General features: G+C 42.6%; 1 protein-coding gene across 1 annotated transcript in view; it reads right to left on the bottom strand.

The window, feature by feature from the left end:
- Positions 1-15,170, bottom strand: part of LOC134360229 (bMERB domain-containing protein 1-like) — an 87,550-nt gene extending 72,380 nt beyond the window's left edge. Inside the window, exon 1 of the mRNA XM_063074316.1 lies at positions 14,878-15,170. Coding sequence (XP_062930386.1) covers positions 14,878-14,956 — 79 coding nt within the window. The 5' untranslated portion in view covers positions 14,957-15,170. The remainder of the gene's footprint in view (positions 1-14,877) is intronic.
- Positions 15,171-18,435: the final 3,265 nt, after the last annotated feature.

The raw sequence follows: 18,435 nt of genomic DNA on the forward strand, positions 1-18,435 counted from the left end.
AGAAGCAAAAAGTACAAAGGGGAAAAGTAAAAGTGGCAGGCCGACAAATCCAGGGCAAGCATTAAAAAGGGCTAAGAGAGTTGTAAAAGAGCGCCTGAAGGCTTTATGTGTCAATGCAAGGAGCATTCGTAATAAGGTGGATGAATTGAAAGTGCAGATTGTTATTAATGATTATGATATAGTTGGGATCACAGAGACATGGCTCCAGGGTGACCAGGGATGGGAGCTCAACGTTCAGGGATATTCAATATTCAGGAGGGATAGACATGAAGGAAGGGGAGGTGGGGTGGCGTTGCTGGTTAAAAAAGAGATTAACGCAATAGAAAGGAAGGACATAAGCCGGGAAGATGTGGAATCGATATGGGTAGAGCTGCGTAACACTAAGGGGCAGAAGACGCTGCTGGGAGTTGTGTACAGGCCACCTAACAGTAGTAGTGAGGTCGGAGATGGTATTAAACAGGAAATTAGAAATGTGTGCAATAAAGGAACAGCAGTTATAATGGGTGACTTCAATCTACATGTAGACTGGGTGAACCAAATTGGTAAAGGTGCTGAGGAAGAGGATTTCTTGGAATGTATGCGGGATGGTTTTTTGAACCAACATGTCGAGGAACCGACTAGAGAGCAGGCTATTCTGGACTGGGTTTTGAGCAATGAGGAAGGGTTAATTAGCGATCTTGTCGTGAGAGGCACCTTGGGTAAGAGTGACCATAATATGGTGGAATTCTTCATTAACATGGAGAGTGACGTAGTTAATTCAGAAACAAAGGTTCTGAACTTAAAGAGGGGTAACTTTGAAGGTATGAGACATGAATTAGCTAAGATAGACTGGCAAATGACACTTCAAGGATTGACGGTGGATATGCAATGGCAGGCATTTAAAGGTTGCATGGATGAACTACAACAATTGTTCATCCCAGTTTGGCAAAAGAATAAATCAAGGAAGGTAGTGCACCCGTGGCTGACAAGAGAAATTAGGGATAGTATCAATTCCAAAGAAGTAGCATACAAATTAGCCAGAGAAAGTGGCTCACCTGAGGACTGGGAGAAATTCAGAGTTCAGCAGAGGAGGACAAAGGGCTTAATTAGGAAGGGGAAAAAAGATTATGAGAGAAAACTGGCAGAGAACATAAAAACGGACTGTAAAAGCTTTTATAGATATGTAAAAAGGAAAAGACTGATAAAGACAAATGTAGGTCCCCTGCAAACAGAAACAGGTGAATTGATTATGGGGAGCAAGGACATGGCAGACCAATTGAATAATTACTTTGGTTCTGTCTTCACTAAGGAGGACATAAATAATCTTCCAGAAATAGTAAGGGACAGAGGGTCCAGTGAGATGGAGGAACTGAGCGAAATACATGTTAGTAGGGAAGTGGTGTTAGGTAAATTGAAGGGATTGAAGGCAGATAAATCCCCAGGGCCAGATGGTCTGCATCCCAGAGTGCTTAAGGAAGTGGCCCAAGAAATAGTGGATGCATTAGTGATAATTTTTCAAAACTCGTTAGATTCTGGACTAGTTCCTGAGGATTGGAGGGTGGCTAATGTAACCCCACTTTTTAAAAAAGGAGGGAGAGAGAAACCGGGGAATTATAGGCCGGTTAGCCTAACGTCGGTGGTGGGGAAACTGCTGGAGTCAGTTATCAAGGATGTGATAACAGCACATTTGGAAAGCGGTGAAATGATCGGACAAAGTCAGCATGGATTTGTGGAAGGAAAATCAGGTCTGACGAATCTCATAGAATTTTTTGAGGATGTAACTAGTAGAGTGGATAGGGGAGAACCAGTGGATGTGGTATATTTGGATTTTCAAAAGGCTTTTGACAAGGTCCCACACAGGAGATTAGTGTGCAAACTTAAAGCACATGGTATTGGGGGTAAGGTATTGGTGTGGGTGGAGAATTGGTTAGCAGACAGGAAGCAAAGAGTGGGAATAAACGGGACCTTTTCAGAATGGCAGGCGGTGACTAGTGGGGTACCGCAAGGCTCAGTGCTGGGACCCCAGTTGTTTACAATATATATTAATGACTTGGATGAGGGAATTAAATGCAGCATCTCCAAGTTTGCGGATGACACGAAGCTGGGTGGCAGTGTTAGCAGTAAGGAGGATGCTAAGAGGATGCAGGGTGACTTGGATAGGTTGGGTGAGTGGGCAAACTCATGGCAGATGCAATTTAATGTGGATAAATGTGAAGTTATCCACTTTGGTGGCAAAAATAGGAAAACAGATTATTATCTGAATGGTGGCCGATTAGGAAAAGGGGAGGTGCAACGAGACCTGGGTGTCATTATACACCAGTCATTGAAAGTGGGCATGCAGGTACAGCAGGCGGTGAAAAAGGCGAACGGTATGCTGGCATTTATAGCGAGAGGATTCGAGTACAGGAGCAGGGAGGTACTACTGCAGTTGTACAAGGCCTTGGTGAGACCACACCTGGAGTATTGTGTGCAGTTTTGGTCCCCTAATCTGAGGAAAGACATCCTTGCCATAGAGGGAGTACAAAGAAGGTTCACCAGATTGATTCCTGGGATGGCAGGTCTTTCATATGAAGAAAGACTGGATGAACTGGGCTTGTACTCGTTGGAATTTAGAAGATTGAGGGGGGATCTGATTGAAACGTATAAGATCCTAAAGGGATTGGACAGGCTAGATGCGGGAAGATTGTTCCCGATGTTGGGGAGGTCTAGAACGAGGGGTCACAGTTTGAGGATAGAGGGGAAGCCTTTTAGGACCGAGGTTAGGAAAAACTTCTTCACACAGAGAGTGGTGAATCTGTGGAATTCTCTGCCACAGCAAACTGTTGAGGCCAGTTCATTAGCTATGTTTAAAAGGAAGTTAGATATGGCCCTTGTGGCTACAGGGGTCACGGGGTATGGAGGGAAGGCTGGGTTCTGAGTTGGATGATCAGCCATGATCATAATAAATGGCGGTGCAGGCTCGAAGGGCCGAATGGCCTACTCCTGCACCTATTTTCTATGTTTCTATGTTTCTATGAAAACAGGTGCAACTTGTAAAGTATTTCTGAACAACAGCAAGCAGCAGAATCTCACTATTAAAATCTGTGTAACGGCCTGTTTAGTGACAAGGAATTTTGTGATTTAAGTCTTCAACCATGGACAAAAAAAATTACTAAAACACGATCCCAAGTGGCGTGGCATCCATCTGTTTAAAACTCGTCTTTTTATGCCACTTTTGTCAGTTTCTCCCGGTGTTTGGAGGTATCACAAGTGAAAACAAGCAGTAAAACCATACTCAGGGCAACATACACTAAATGTTGGAGGAACTCAGCAAGTCTGGCAGCATCTAAGCAAATGGATCAACAGTTGACATTTCGGGCAGAGACCCTTCTTCAGACAATTGTGCTGAAAAGGACTCTGCCTCTTAGAAGAACAAATGTTCTCTTTCTCTGTATTCTGTGTTTTTCTGTCACAAACTAACTTATGATACAAGCATTGATCACATTACCATAGTCAACAAGTGCAAAAATATGTACAAGCTAATACTTTCAGCAGTTTGTTGAAATTTACTGAACGTTTTGGTAAGGGTTTTCACTGAGTTATAGAGAATGGGCAGAGGTCACCTAGTTCATCACTCTCAGGACAGCTGTCTGAGAGACAACTAATTACTTCATTCCTCTGCTCCTTCCCATAATCCTGAAAAAAAATCTTCTTCAATTATCATCTTGTTCCCTTTTAGAAGTTATTGAATCTGTTTCTAAATCACTTTCATATAGTGCTTTTCAGATATATAATTCGTGTAAAGTTTCTGTTATTATCCTCTCACCTTTTGCGGCTTCTGGCATTTACTCCTCAATTGCCAGAAAGTGTCTTTTTTAAAATGTATCTTTGGTGATTCTGAACTCCTCTATTACGCCTCCACTGAATCTTCTCTGCCCCAAGGAGAACGACTCTAGCTTCATCAATCTTGGTATCATTGTAGTAAACCTCTACAGCAACCCTGCCCGAACTTGATATTCTCCCTAAAGTTTGCTGCCCAAAATATCCAGTATTTTATGTTAATATATCTCCCTTGCTTCTGTATTCTAAACCTATAGTTTTGAAGCTAACAATTCTATATTTCTTTCAAACACACTTCTCAACTGGAAACAAGAGAGAATCTGCAGAAGCTGGAAATCCAAACAACACATAAAATGCTCGAGGAACTCAGCCAGGCAGCATCTATGGAAAAAAGTACAGTTGACATGTCGGGCTGAAATCCTTCGGCAGGGCTCAACTGGACCTGCCTTTTGATGAATGTACACCTATGTTACAGCATTGCTTTTAAAATTGTACTGTTTCCTTTACATAACTGTTCTCATTCTTCCTACTAAAAGAGTCACCTCACTTTTATACTTTTTATTTGCAATCTGTCTGCCCCTTTTACCTATATATGTCCTTGCATTGGCACACCATGTATTATATTCCATGTATTATGCTATTTGCAAAGTTCTTCATACTGGACATTTCCAAGTATATAACATGGTGTCAAAATCCATGCTACAAGTACATCTTTTGTAGGCATCCATTAGTCTCACGAGACCATGGATTTGCGCCTTGGAAGGTTTTCCTGGGCAAGCTTGTATGGAAGACCGGCAGTTGCCCATGCTGCAAGTCTCCCCTATCCATGCCACCGATGTTGTCCAAGGGAAGGGCACTAGGGCCGATACAGCTTGGCATTGGTGTCGTCCCACAGCTACGTGTGGTTAAGTGCCTTGCTCAAGGACACAACACGCTGTCTCAGCTGAGGCTCGAACTACTGACCTTCAGATCACTAGACCGACGCCTTAACCACTTGGCCACGCACCAACATCCTTCATAGTTCTTTACAATCGGAAAATCAGTTGATCCACCTCAACACTTGGCGATAAACACACAATTTGTGGTGAAAGCCACTGGCCTTTCATCGCAAAGGTTTTCTCTATTTCCACTCAATCTCCAGAAATACACTTGAATGAATTAGGAGATCCAGAATAAGCCTGTACATTGACACAGCTGATCTTGAATATTTCACCACAAGAAATGACTTTGCAGGGAAAAAGAAAATGCTGCTGAGTTTGTAAAACTGAAATATTACTGTTAGCTACTATGATAAGATGTCAATTGGATACCACAGCCTAAAAGAATAGAATTTCTAAGAAAAGGAAGTGAAGCTGTGGTTTTGTTAGTCCTGACGAAGGGTCTCGGCCTGAAACGTCGACTGCACTTCTTCCCAGAGATGCTGCCTGGCCTGCTGCGTTCACCAGCAACTTTGATGTGTTTTGGTGTCAGTTGTTGCCCCATTATATGAGGGATGTTAAGGCTTTGGAGAGGATGTAGAAGAGGTTGACCAGGATGCTCCCCGGATTACAGCTATAAAGCAGAGAGATTGGACAAACTTGGGTTGGTTTCTCTAGAGTGGCAGAGATAAATGGGAGATCTCATACAGAAGTTTATACAATTAGTATCTAATAAGAGTAAACAGCCAAGAATATTTCTCCCATGATTAAAATGTCTAACACCAGAGGGTATTTATTTAAGGCGAGAGTGGGGTAAGCTCAAAAGAGATGTATGGGGCAAGTTTTCATTTTTTTTAAAAAATACAGAGAGAATGGTGGGTGCCTAGAATGCACTGCCTGAAGTGGTGGTGGAAGCAAATACAACAGAGGCATTCAAGAAGCTCTTAGATAGGCACACGAATGTGCAGAAAACTATGGACATTGTGTAGTCCGAAGGTTTTAGTTTAGTTGAGCATTTGATTACTAATTTAATTAGTTCAGCACAAAGTTGTGGGCCAAAGAAGCACACACAAAATGCTGGAGGAACTCAGCAGGCCAGACAGCATCCATGGAAAAGAGTACAGTTGACCCTTCAGCAGGACTGGAGAAAAAAAGGTAAGAAGTAGATTTAAAAGGGGGGGGGGAGGGAGGTGAGAGAGAAAAACACAAGGTGATAGCTGAAACCAGGAGAGGGAGGGATGAAGTTTAGAGCTGGGAAGTAGAGGAGGCCATGGATGCACATATTGGAATGGGAATGGGAAGTGGAATTAAAATGGGTGGCCACTGGGGATCCCACTTCTGGCGGACGGAGTATAGGCGAAACAGTTTCCCGATCTATGTTGGTTCTCACCGATATACAGGAGGCCACACCGGGAGCACTGAACACAGTATATGACCCTAACAGACTCACAGGTGAAGTGTCGCCTCACCCAGAAGGACTGTCTGGGGCCCTGAATGGTAGTGAGAGAGGGGGTGTAGGGGCAGCCGTAGCACTTGTTCTCTTGCAAGGATAAGTGCTAGGAGGAAGATCAGTGGGGAAGGGCGAATGGACAAGAGAACTGCATAGGGCGTGATCCCTGCGGAAAGCAGAAAGTTGGGGGGGAGGGAAAGATGTGCTTGGTGGTAGGATACCATTGGAGATGGCACCATAGATGATGTAGATTAGGAGACCACTTCCCCGAGCACCTACACTCCGTCAGCCAGAAAAAGCAGGATCTCCCAGTGGCCACCCATTTTAATTCCACTATCCATTCCCAATCTGGTATGTTAATCCATGGCCTCCTCTACTGTCGTGTTGAGGCAACACTCAGGTTGGAGTAACAACACTTATATTCTTTCTGGGTAGCCTCCAACCTGATGGCATGAACATTGATCTCTCGAACTTCTGGTAATGGCCCCCTCCTCTCTCCCTTCATCATTCCCATCCCCTTTTCTCTCTCTCACCTATCTCCTTGCCTGCCCATCAGTTCCTTTGGTGCTTCTCCCTCCCTTTTCGTTCTTCCATGGCTTTCCGCCCTCTCCTATCAGACCCCCTCCTTCTCCAGCCCTGTATCTCTTTCTCCAATCAACTTCCCAGCTCTTTACTTCACCCCTACCTCTCCCAGTTTCACCCATCACCTCATGTTTCTCTCTCACCTCCGCACCTTCTAAATCTTCTCATCTTTTTTCCTCCAGTCCTGCCGAAGGGTCTCAGCCTGAAACGTCGACTGTTCATTTCCATGGATGCTGCCTGGCCTGCTGAGTTCCTCCAGCATTTTATGTGTGTTGCTTGGATTTCCAGCATCTGCAGATTTCTCTTGTTTGTGATTCTGGGCCAGTGGGCTGGTTACTGTGTGAAAATATTCTATTTTTATGTTCTATGTTCCAAATAAGTCATAAAATTAAATGCCTTCACTTAGTCCAAAAGCAATGACTATATCCTATGATTGTTCCCTATTAACGCCTTCTCGGGAAAACTAGGACAGGCAATATACTGTATGTAGAATTGCTACCAGCACTAACATCCTTAGAACAAATAACAATTAATTAATAGATGCAACAATTGATATTAAATCTGACTTTTCTGACATCAGTGGTAGAGAAAGTGATTGAATCTTTGACCAAGAAAATGCAGACATCCCACCTCTCCCGGAACTTCCAGGAGTCTCCTGCAAATTAATAGTGGCTCCCTGATGCCCGCAAATTATATACAATATCACGGAAATCAATTTTTTTGAGAGCGAGTGAGAGAAAAGCAAGAGAGAGCGCGAGAGCGACCACGAGAGAGAGCGAGGCGAGACAGAAAGCAAGCGAGAGTGCGCGAGCGACCATGAGAGAGAGAGAGCGCACGAGTGAGAGCGCGCCATGGCAGAGTGTTCCAAAAAAATATATAAAACATACGTCACCCCAGACTACACTAAAGTGTACTCCTGCCTAATAGGGGTCAAAATAATGACAGTGTTGCTCGCTGCACTGTTTGCAACAGTGACTTTTCTATTGCCCATGGTGGGTTAAGACTGTAAAAGACGTGTTGAGGTGAGTTTAACAGGTGTCATTCGTTCATTAGCATAGCTAACGTTATTTAAACTAGCTGGCTAGCTGCTAAGGAGCTACTCTATTGCAGACATCCCACCTCTCCCGGAAGTCTCCCGCAAGTTGATGGTGCTACCTCCCTGAAATGAGTTTTTGCAGGGTGGGATGTCTGAAAATGGCATCACAGCACTTGGAAGATAAATGTGGCAGTGGGGAGAGATGCATGGATTTAATGCAAGTGAAAATCATATGTGACAAATCTTTGGGAATACTTTGGAGGTTGAATCTGTTAGGAGAGACGAGAGTGAATCCATGATGTGGTGGATTCAGAATTACAGAAGGACTTGCTAAGGTGCCACATGAGATCATTAAATATAATTTGAGCACACAGCAGAATCAGAATCAGAATCAGGTTTATTATCACCAGCATGTGTAGGGAAAGTTGTTAACTTAGTGGCACCAGTACAATGCAATACATGATAATATAGAAAAAAAATGTAAAAATAAGCAAATCGATTACAGTAAGTATATATGCAAATATTAAATAGATAAAGTAAAAATAGTGCAAAAACAAAACTAATATTTAAAAAGTGAGGCAGCGCTCGTGGATTCAAAGTCCATTTAGAAATCGGATGGCAGGGGGAAGAGGCTGTTCCTGCATTGCTGAGAGTGTGCCTTCAGGCTTCTGTACCTCCTTCCTGAAGGTAACGATGAGAAGAGGGCATATCCTGTGTAACATGGGGGTAATATCCTGACATGGAAAGAAAGAAGAGAGTAGGAATAACTCGAGCCGTACCGACAAAGGGTCTCAATGGCCCTAAACGTCGACTGTTTATTCCTCTCCATAGATGCCGCCTGAGCTCCTAAATTCCTGCAGCATTTTGTATGTGTTGGTCGCGATTTCCAGCATCTGCAGAATTCTTTTGTGTAGGAATGACTAGGTCATCTCAGGTTGAGAGGTTGTAGGCTACAGGATTCAAGATTTTTCAGGGATCAGAACTAAGGCCACAGTTGTGTAATCTGGATGAGGGGATCATGTGCAATATATTCAGGGCTGCTGATGAGACTAAACTAAGTGGCAGTGTGGGCTCCAAGGTTGATGCCGAGAGGCCACAAAGGAATACAGATAGGGTAACTGAATGGAGAAGGGTGGCAGATAGAATATAACACAGACAACTGTAAAGACCATTTTGGCAGAAAAATAAAATGGCAGAGAATATGGTGAGAGAGTGAAAGGCATTGGTGGTTAAAGTGCCCTGTATGTGTATCACTTAAAGTTTATAAACAGGTTTAGTAAGCAAGGCAGCAAACACAAAGACATTCTAGGTATGAAGATTTGTAAGACATATTTGGCCTATGTTACGTACCCCGTATCTGGGTTGCCAAACCAGCAGAAATGGACCACTAGTTGGAGTCTGGATTACTGAAAGCTAATATTAAAGAAATAAGTAACACAGTACTCTAATCGTACGGATATAAATGCAACAGGTTAGCAATGATAAAACACACATGTACACGGAACTAGGGTAATAGGAATCAATCAAGCTCTATCGCAGTCTAGGGGTAAAATGATCAGTCTCAAGTGACGCAGAGTTCAGTTCAGCTTAGTACAGTTCGCAGTAATCGCTGTTGTGCCATTGGAGAGAGAGAGAGAGAGAGAGAGAGAGAGAGAATGCAAATTTGTTTCAGCAGACCTTTGATGTTCACAGGTGGTTTCGGGCGGACCCTTTTATGTCTTCTGTGGTCACCAACTGTGAACCCCTCCATTCCGGATACAACCGTTCTTCCGCGGTGAACCCGGCACCCAGGCAAGGGCGGACACACACAGCAGGTTCCCACCGATTGTACCCTTTTCACCTTGTGCGTCTATGGTCGGTTCCCGCGAACCAGACCTCCAACTCCCACCAACTTGTGGGGGCACACCGCTCTTCCAGGGTCTTGTTATCTCGTGATCTCGTGGTGTGTGGTGCCTCAGCGAACCTATTCTTTTTATCCCCCTGCTGGGGTATCGCCTGTCCATCAAACTTCAAACAGTTCAGGTTCAAAGCAACCGGTCTGTCAATATTCTGAATTGCATCTCTTTTCGTTATCTCTCTCCTCTCTCATTAACATTTTGAACGCTTCTCCATTTGTCTCCCTTATCTCTCTCATCAGCATCAATCGTCTGATAACTTGGTTTGTCGTCACACCTATTACAAGGACTCCTCAGGAAACTTCATCTGTGTATATATAGTTTCCTACCTAGAAAATGTATACATGCAATAGATGGAGTGCAGCATTGGTTGGTTCCAATGTTGACAAGTTTGTTGTATGAAAAGAGATTAAGCAGGTTCGGCATGTACTCTCTAGTCTTTTGATGAATGAGAGATTCTCTCATTGGAAACTACAAATAATTTTATAAAAAAAGTGTTTGAAAGGTAGAAGCAAAGTTGATGTTTCTCTCCGTTGGCATTTTTAGAACCAGTTGTCATATTCTCAAAATGAAAAACTGTCCCTTCGTGACAATGAGAAGAAATTTCAACACCGGGTAGGCGGTGAACCTTTGTAATTCACTACCAAAAGGTCTGTGAAGACTAAGCTGCTGACCATTTACAAAGTGCAGAAAAATATACTCCAAGATATTCTGGCAATCACGCACCATCAGGTTAATACAGGAATGCAGAACTGGGGGTAAAAGATTCAGCAGGAAGCCAGGATAAAGTGGCCAAATGGCTTTTATTTCTGTCATTCTTTTTAAGCAGTTCATGAAAAATATTTTATTTTAAACTATTTGTTAAATAGGTTATCCCCGGTCTAAACCATTCATGAGTAAGAAACTGAAGAGGTAATTTTTATGTTTTCTTCAGCCAGACAATATTCTCTCAGATCAGTTGGAATTTCTGGAAGTGGCCTGGCCTGCTATCCCACACAGTCAGGAACTTCCACAAAAGGCTACGAGAAGTAAAAGTATATTCTACAGCTGTGTGGCACCACTGGCTTACACAGAAAAAAAATAATCGCTCTACTTACCTAGTTGTAACAATCCAGTCTATCAATACTGACTGAAATTCAAGTACTTGTAAATAAGTCAGTCAAACCTGTCCATTAGTTTATAATCTTCCTTTCCATCTCTCATAGACTGTAGATTAATTTAAGAACTAATCTCATAGCTACTTCATGTGATCCTGGGAGATAGCTCAGACTGTAACCATACAGTTTTATTAAATTTTGCATTATTGAGTTGAAATAGAGATCACACTAATATTTATTGACTGACTCACAGCATATCATAAAATGATTTTATGGAACATAAATTCCTTGTGAGAGACCAGAAGTGAAACCAAGATACATCCTCGGAGGTGCTGGGACACATCATCGGTGATGTAATCTGGAGTCATCGAGTGCTGTGGATCTTTCAACATCAGACACCCTCACCCGGAAATCCTGGGAGACAGTAGGTTCTGCAGAGTGAGCAGCTAGCAAAACCTCCACACCCCTCCTCTATAGGCTTTCAACTTGCCCTCCACTTGGCACTGCTCTACCAGCTCCTGGTATTTGGCCTTTTTACACTTGAATGCCTCCTCAATCTGGTCTTCCTGAGGCACTGCCGGCTCTACCATGGCTACCTGCTTCAAAGTTTCTAACATAATGACCATGTCAGACCTCAGGGATGACGATGCGATGAAGTCAGGGAACTTTAAATACTTGCCAAGATCAACTTTCTGTTGCCAGTCAGATCATGAACTTGATGCACTGGGATTCTGCCTGCCTGATGGTGGACCAGGAGATCTTCTGCTTGTGCACCCTCCGACCTTCTCCAAGCTCCCTGCTACCTCGTTCCCACTATCCTGCTGTTTTCCTGGAAATCCACTCATATTCCTTCCTGGACCAGATTGTGTCTCTCCCTGCCCTGGGCCCTGATGAAGCAGATTGAAGGGAAGCTAAAGGCCCCACCTGACCAGATGCCACCGTTCCTACTAGGTCCCTGTACCTCAGACATGACTCAGCCATCTCCACTGCATCCTGAGCCTTCCAACCCACTTGTCTCAGCCTCAATGCCTGCTGTCACTGCAATCTCTGTACAACAGTAACTCTCTTGTACGGAAAACCATAAACTTCTTAGATTACGGAAGGGAAGCTGCAGTTTATTCCTCTTCCCATAGTCAGCAAATCTGTTCAGGCTATGTGGGAGGCCCAGTCATCTTCCAAGGTAGCTATTGATCTTTCCTTCAAGATCCTCAACTGTTGACATGGGTACCTCATATTGCCCAGAGGATTATAACAACTATAACAACATTTTTTACCACTTACTTATAAATTGTGAAACATTTATCAACAATAGCAACTTATCACAGTAATAAATATGACCATTTTTGAAAAGTACTATCTGTGAAAGCTTATATTTTAATGAAATATTCATATTGAAAATTAGACCTTGGTCTACTCAAAGAGAAAACTAACATTAAGCTATTCACAGTAGAAAGGTGCAAAGGGCTTTCTACCTGATGTCAGTGCATTAGCTATGTGTCATGGTCTGGTCCATGAAGTCCGCATTCCGGTTCACAGTCCGGTCCGTGGACTCAGGACTCTGGGTCTTCCAGCTGTCCCTTGTTTTGATTGAGTTAAGCATAGGCACCCGATTCCCATCTTGGGGCTTGGATTATAAGTAGCCTTGGGGTTGAGTGTGAGCTGCTGGTTTGTCTCGTCGGTCCCCCCTGGAGCAACCTGTTGATGGAAGGCTAGAGAAACCATTCGTGATCTCTAGGCCTGGTTGGAGGACCACTGCTTCATGGAGCCTTGTTACCACTCGTCAGAGCAGTCATCATGGTATGGATTCCACCGTTTCTGTAGCCAGCCAAGGTTGCTGGCTGCCCCCAAAACTCAGAGCCATCCCGGATTGAGCTCCTTTCCTGTCCTTGCCTCTATTGGGTAAGCCAGGTTGTAACTGCTGTTACCCTGCGGTTGGTTCTGTCCTTTCCTGTCCCTTGCCTCCGTTGGGTAAGCCAGGCCAATTGCTGTTACCCTGCGGTTGGTTCTGTCCTTTCCTGTCCCTTGCCTCCGTTGGGTAAGCCAGGCCAATTGCTGTTACCCTGCGGTTGGTTCTGTCTCTTCCTGTCCCTTGTCTCCATCGGGTAAGCAGGCCGTTTGTCGTTACCCTGCAGTTGGGTCTGTCCCTCCCTGTCCTTGCCTCCGTGGGGTGAAGTTCCACGTCCTGCCCGGGTGTAGCTCCAAGAACCCAAGCCTCGAAGATGCCCAGCCAAGCTCCAAGAACACAAGCCTCGAAGATGCCCAGCCAAGCTCTAAGAACACAAGCCTTGAAGATGCCCAGCCAAGCTCCAAGAACACAAGCCTTGAAGATGCCAAGCCAGGCTCCAAGAACACAAGCCTCGAAGATGCCAAGCCAAGCTCCAAGGACACAAGCCTCAAGACCACAAGACCAAGATCCCAGCCTGCAGCCCCAAGCCTTTAGACCCCAGCCATATCCTGTCCCATAGTCATGTCATGTCCTTGCCTGGTTCTAGGGCCCGAGCCCGAGGGAAGACCCAGGTTTTGGGTCCTTGTCCAGTCTCTGGCTTGGAGCCCAAGCCCAGGCTCCTAGTGCATAGTTCCTTGTCAGGATTCCCTGTCTAGTCCATGTCCTAGTCCAAGTCTGTGTTCTTGTCCCTGCTCCTTATCTGTTTCCTGTCACGTCCCTACTCCAGTCAAGTCCTGTTCCTTGTACTTCAGTGTCTGTGTCCCGCATTTGGGTCCGCTACCAGTGCCCCCCCCCATTGTGACACTGTGATAAAGTGGACTTTCACTCCTTCAGTAAACAAGTTAGAAGTCAATTAAAAACAGCTGTTTGAACATTTTCTCAATAAATGGAAATCTGATAATTAGTTCTGAAAAGTTCATCTTGCTGGGTAAATTGCTATTGATAATTTTGTCATTTGTACTGGACAAGATGCAAATGATTGTTATGCAAATGAGAACAGGAGCAGATAACAATCAAATCAAATATTTATATACAGCAAACGTTCTAAAAGTGTTTTTTTCCATATGCCAAGGATGCAGCAAGTTTACAAAGAAATCATTCTTGTACCTTCAAGATTCAGGATTGTACTGAGGAGGCATAAAACATATTTATTGTAGGGGCAATGAATATCAAGTTCCTACAAATTAGAAAGAGGAGAGCTGGCCATTGAATAAAGCTTTTATAATGGGTTTCATCCTTACAAAAGTGATTCATGGGTCATGGGTGACCCCAACTAACAAATATTAGATCTTCTAAAACCCAAACTAGATTCTAATCCAGTTCCTGCCAAACAAATATTTGATTATAAAAAAGTTAGGTTTCGTGCTAAGTATAGCAGTGCTTCCAGATCAAAAGCAGGGTATAATATGATACACTCTTAATGCAGGAAATTAATTATCATTCCGCCTATAACTAGATCAAAATATGTTATATTAATAAAAACAATGATACTGGCAAAGCGTGATGCAACATCATACAGACATAATTAGTTAATAGTTGTTCTTTGAAATCTAGCAGCTAATTTGGACTGTGGTAGAGCAACGGGAATCTAAATTCTGGAGTTAGTAGATTCGTGTTGTCTCCTCCGTCCACTGAGCCCCCTGCAAGATCGAAGATCTTCCATCGGTGTGCGAGCATGAAATGTTCCGTCCTCCGCTCTTGCAAGCATTTCAACTCGGTCCTTACAATAAAAGGACAGAGGCACCTTCCAACACGCACCCGCAAAATGGCATGCCAAACTTTGGTTTTTGAAGTGGTTTTGATACCAGCACAACTATGACCATTACTGATATTTCGCATACTCAAGTATTTCAATAATCTGCATAACGGCATTTAAGATCTGTTTTGCACGAATCAAGAGATACGGTTCGAAAGATTTAGCCACCAGCAACAAATAGCATTTTTAAATAAATAGTAAGAAGCAATGACGTGCAAGGCAACTCAGTAATGTTAACTTTGCCATCAAAGCAAACGAAGCACTAGTCTAAACCCTGTATCAGTGACGTGGTTAAGAAATTATTTTAACATCAATTTTCTGTGTTCTTTACATCATTCCAACCTCTGGAACGACAGTGTATAATAAAACTACCATGTCCGGATTTGATATTTTATTTTTACCTTTTTCAACGTCTGCACTCCACGCAGTTGATTCAAGAGATCCATAATGTTTTGCGCATGCTTTTTCATTCTCCATCATTTCTAAATTCAATGGTAAAAACACACATGTACTTTCCGCCGTGCCCCAAACCCCTCCCCACGCCTCAGGTTTTTTTTGGTCAGTGATCTTCTAAAGTAGATTCCTACAATACCATGGCATGATTTACATCATTATTTAAACGCGTGCAACAATTCAGTAAATTAGCAGGAGACAGCAGCCGCACTTAGGGTGGGAGCTGGATGGATCTGATGCTCCTCTGGTCTCAATTCTGAAATTGACCACGGCGGTGAGCGCGGGTTTTACCACAGAGGTGAGTTGTAGAGACATCTGGTGGCTTCTATAGGAATTGTCTCTTATGGGAGGATCTTTTGTTTCTTGGTAAAGATTTTTTTCTCTGATTACAAATATCTTAAAAGCATTTCAAATGTTAGTAAAGTGGACAGAGAATTAGGGGTAACTATTTGAATTTATCTCTTCTGATGTTAATAGACATTTCTCACGCCAGCGAACACTACCACATTATTATTCTTTTGCACTATTTATTTTTTGTAACTTAAATGTTTATGTTTTACACTGTACTGTTGCCACAAAACAACAAATTTCACCACATATAGTACATCAGTGATAATAAACCTGATTTTGATTTCTATTTTCCAGTTTGCTAAATTTGCCAGCCTCTTGGATTCTATTGGCAGTATTTTAATTGCTTAATGTAGATGTATATACACAATTAGAACTGGTTAAAAATAAACAAAACCACCTATAAGTGGATAGTGAACATCGAAAGAAGAGTGACCCATGAAATTAGACTATTGTCTTTTGTGACAGATTTCTTTTTCATTTTAAAGATGTGGAGTTGCTTTTGTTTTGCTGGTGCACTGTTTAGAACGGGCATCAGTAAAATGCAACTTCCTGTGTGTACACAGTACGCACCAAAATAAAAACACCCAGACCAAAAATCATTTCACCCTTTGATCCCACTAAAAAAACATAATTATTGTCAATTCAACTCTGCCATTGCTTCTTGATCCTTCCATAAAGAAACACGGTTTCCTTTATTTACATCTTCTGAAATAAAGCATAAATGTTACTAATACTTTTAATCTGGGATGCCCAAAATTTCAGATATGGAAGGTCAATTTCGGAACTAGGCAGAAGGCAGCAAGTAAGAGTTGTTGCTGGCTATACTGTGTAGAGTACAAAACACTAGTGATTTTCTCCTACGCATTCTCAACCTGCTAAGAATGCTGAGACAAACCTTATCCTGAGGGATGAGCACGCTTTGGTGTTGTCCTTCTGCCCACCATGGATCTTTTCAGCTACCAATCAATTCTCAGCTTTTTACTTCAAATGCTCTCCCCCTCCTCCTCAGCTGGTTTCACCCAAAACAAGAGAAAATCTGGAGATGCTGGAAATCCAAAGCAACACACACAGAATGCTGGAGGAACACAGTAGGCCAGGTGGCATCTACGAAAAAGAGTAAACAGTTGACATTTCGGGCCAAGACCCTCCATCATGACTGAGTCGACTATTTACTCTTTTCCATAGAGTTCCTCCAGCATTTTGTGCGTGTTGCCCACCTATTACCTGCCAGCTTGTGCTTCTTCCCTTCCCTTGCCTTCTGCTCCCTTCCTTTCCAGTCCTGATGAAGAGTCTTGGTCTGAAGCGTTGACTGTTTATTCCCCTCCATAGATGCTGCCTGACTTGCAGAGTTCCTCCAGCATTTTGTGTCTTGCTGAAGATTTCCACCAGCTCCAGTATCTCATGTTGGTGCTGGCTGTTCAAAGTTCAACAAGTCCCTCTCTCTCCTGCGCGCGAGGCCTTTAACTTCCCAACATTTACTGATCAACGTCAAGGTTATCTCACTCTCAACATTATCACCCCTCCCCCACATTATTTATACAATCTGAATAACTTTCCAACTATATAACTGAACTCACCCCCCCAAACTCCGCTTCCCCACATCCATCAAATTGTCAAATCTGTCATTTGCCATCGTCACCAACCCCTTCCCCAGCAGTCCCTGGAGTGGGCGAGGGGGCGATTGAAAAGAGAAAAAACAGATCTGGAATTTTCTCTTATTTCCAACAGGTTGGCAATTTTTATTTAGCAATTGTTTTGCATTTTTGTACTACAAAAATGTGTTTATTATGTGCCCATCTTGGGGGGAAAAAGTATCTCAAGAGGACTTTATATGAAAATGGAGGGAAGAGGGGTATATTAGTAAATTGTTATGGGAGCAACAAAAACACAACACAGGAAGTCGAAGCTTAATATGTTTTTGAGGAAAGAGCAAGACAATAAATGAGAATTTATTGTCAACAATGATCCAGACATATTCAGTGAATATCTATGTGGCAAGTATATTGTGAACTTGGAGTTGTAATTCCAAATGCTGATGTCCTGTCTGGTGGCAAAATCCTTTATAGGAATCTTTTATAAGTATACAAGCAATCAGGCTGCAGATTTCTAGGTTAAATTAAGCTTGGGAAGAAGCAGCCCAAAAGGGAAGCACTAGGTAAAGATCCAATGTTATTTTAATTGACATTTTATTTACATTATTTTTAACCAAGTAGAACTCTTCTTACAAGGAGTCAACCATATATCAATACCAGCTCTTAATGAGCAAGTAGGACATCATTTGTGGAGAGACAACAGAATTTAATGCCTCACTCTGATGACCTTCCTTCAGAATTGTTGGAAATAAGGAAAAAAATCCATCTTTTTTCCAGCGTTGGTGAAAGATCATTGACTGAAACATTAACTGTTTCCTTGTCTATGGATGGGGTCTGATCTCAAGATCCAGGATTGAAGATTATTTATCATGTGTACATCAAAAACATAGTGGAATTTCTCATTTACTTTAATAATCAATCTTCTATTTATTTCAACTTTTCATTTTGGTTTCAGATTTTCATTGTTTGAAACATTTTACATTTGGACTTCAGCTGTTAAGTTACACGTCAGTCAGATGATAAACAAAACACATCACAAATCTGATTGGTCAGTAGAGTTACTATTTGTGATGGTGGTAGTATTTTTGTAAATGAGACTACTGACACCTAGCGAGCAAACTCATCGATGCTGCAACCCTTCAGGATTATTAGATGATGATTTGTTTTCATTACATAAATTAGATTGAAACAGGAACAACTTTGTATTTAAGTTACCACCCTTTCCCTCACAAAGAAACTTACAGGTAAGGAGAATCAGCAGTCTAGTATCACACTGCAAAAGGCTGCTTGTTTGGCTTTGTTCTACTACTTCTGAGTTGAAGCAAACTGAGCATCCCTTAGTGGAGCAAAATAAATGATAGCACTCAGTCAAAGAGCATCTGAGGGAAGAAATACTGAGGGGAGTCAATGATTCAACATAAGAAAACAGGCTTGTTCAAAGCTGCAGAGAGGAGGATAATGGAGAAAAATCTGAGTGCGCTTGTCCATGATAAGGTGTAGATTGAAATTGTCGAGGTAACAATAACTTTAAAACCTTGTGGTTAGATATAGAAGACAGGGGAA

The sequence above is a fragment of the Mobula hypostoma genome, chromosome 22 (assembly GCF_963921235.1).
Source record: "Mobula hypostoma chromosome 22, sMobHyp1.1, whole genome shotgun sequence".
NCBI classification, from domain to species: Eukaryota; Metazoa; Chordata; class Chondrichthyes; order Myliobatiformes; family Myliobatidae; genus Mobula; species Mobula hypostoma.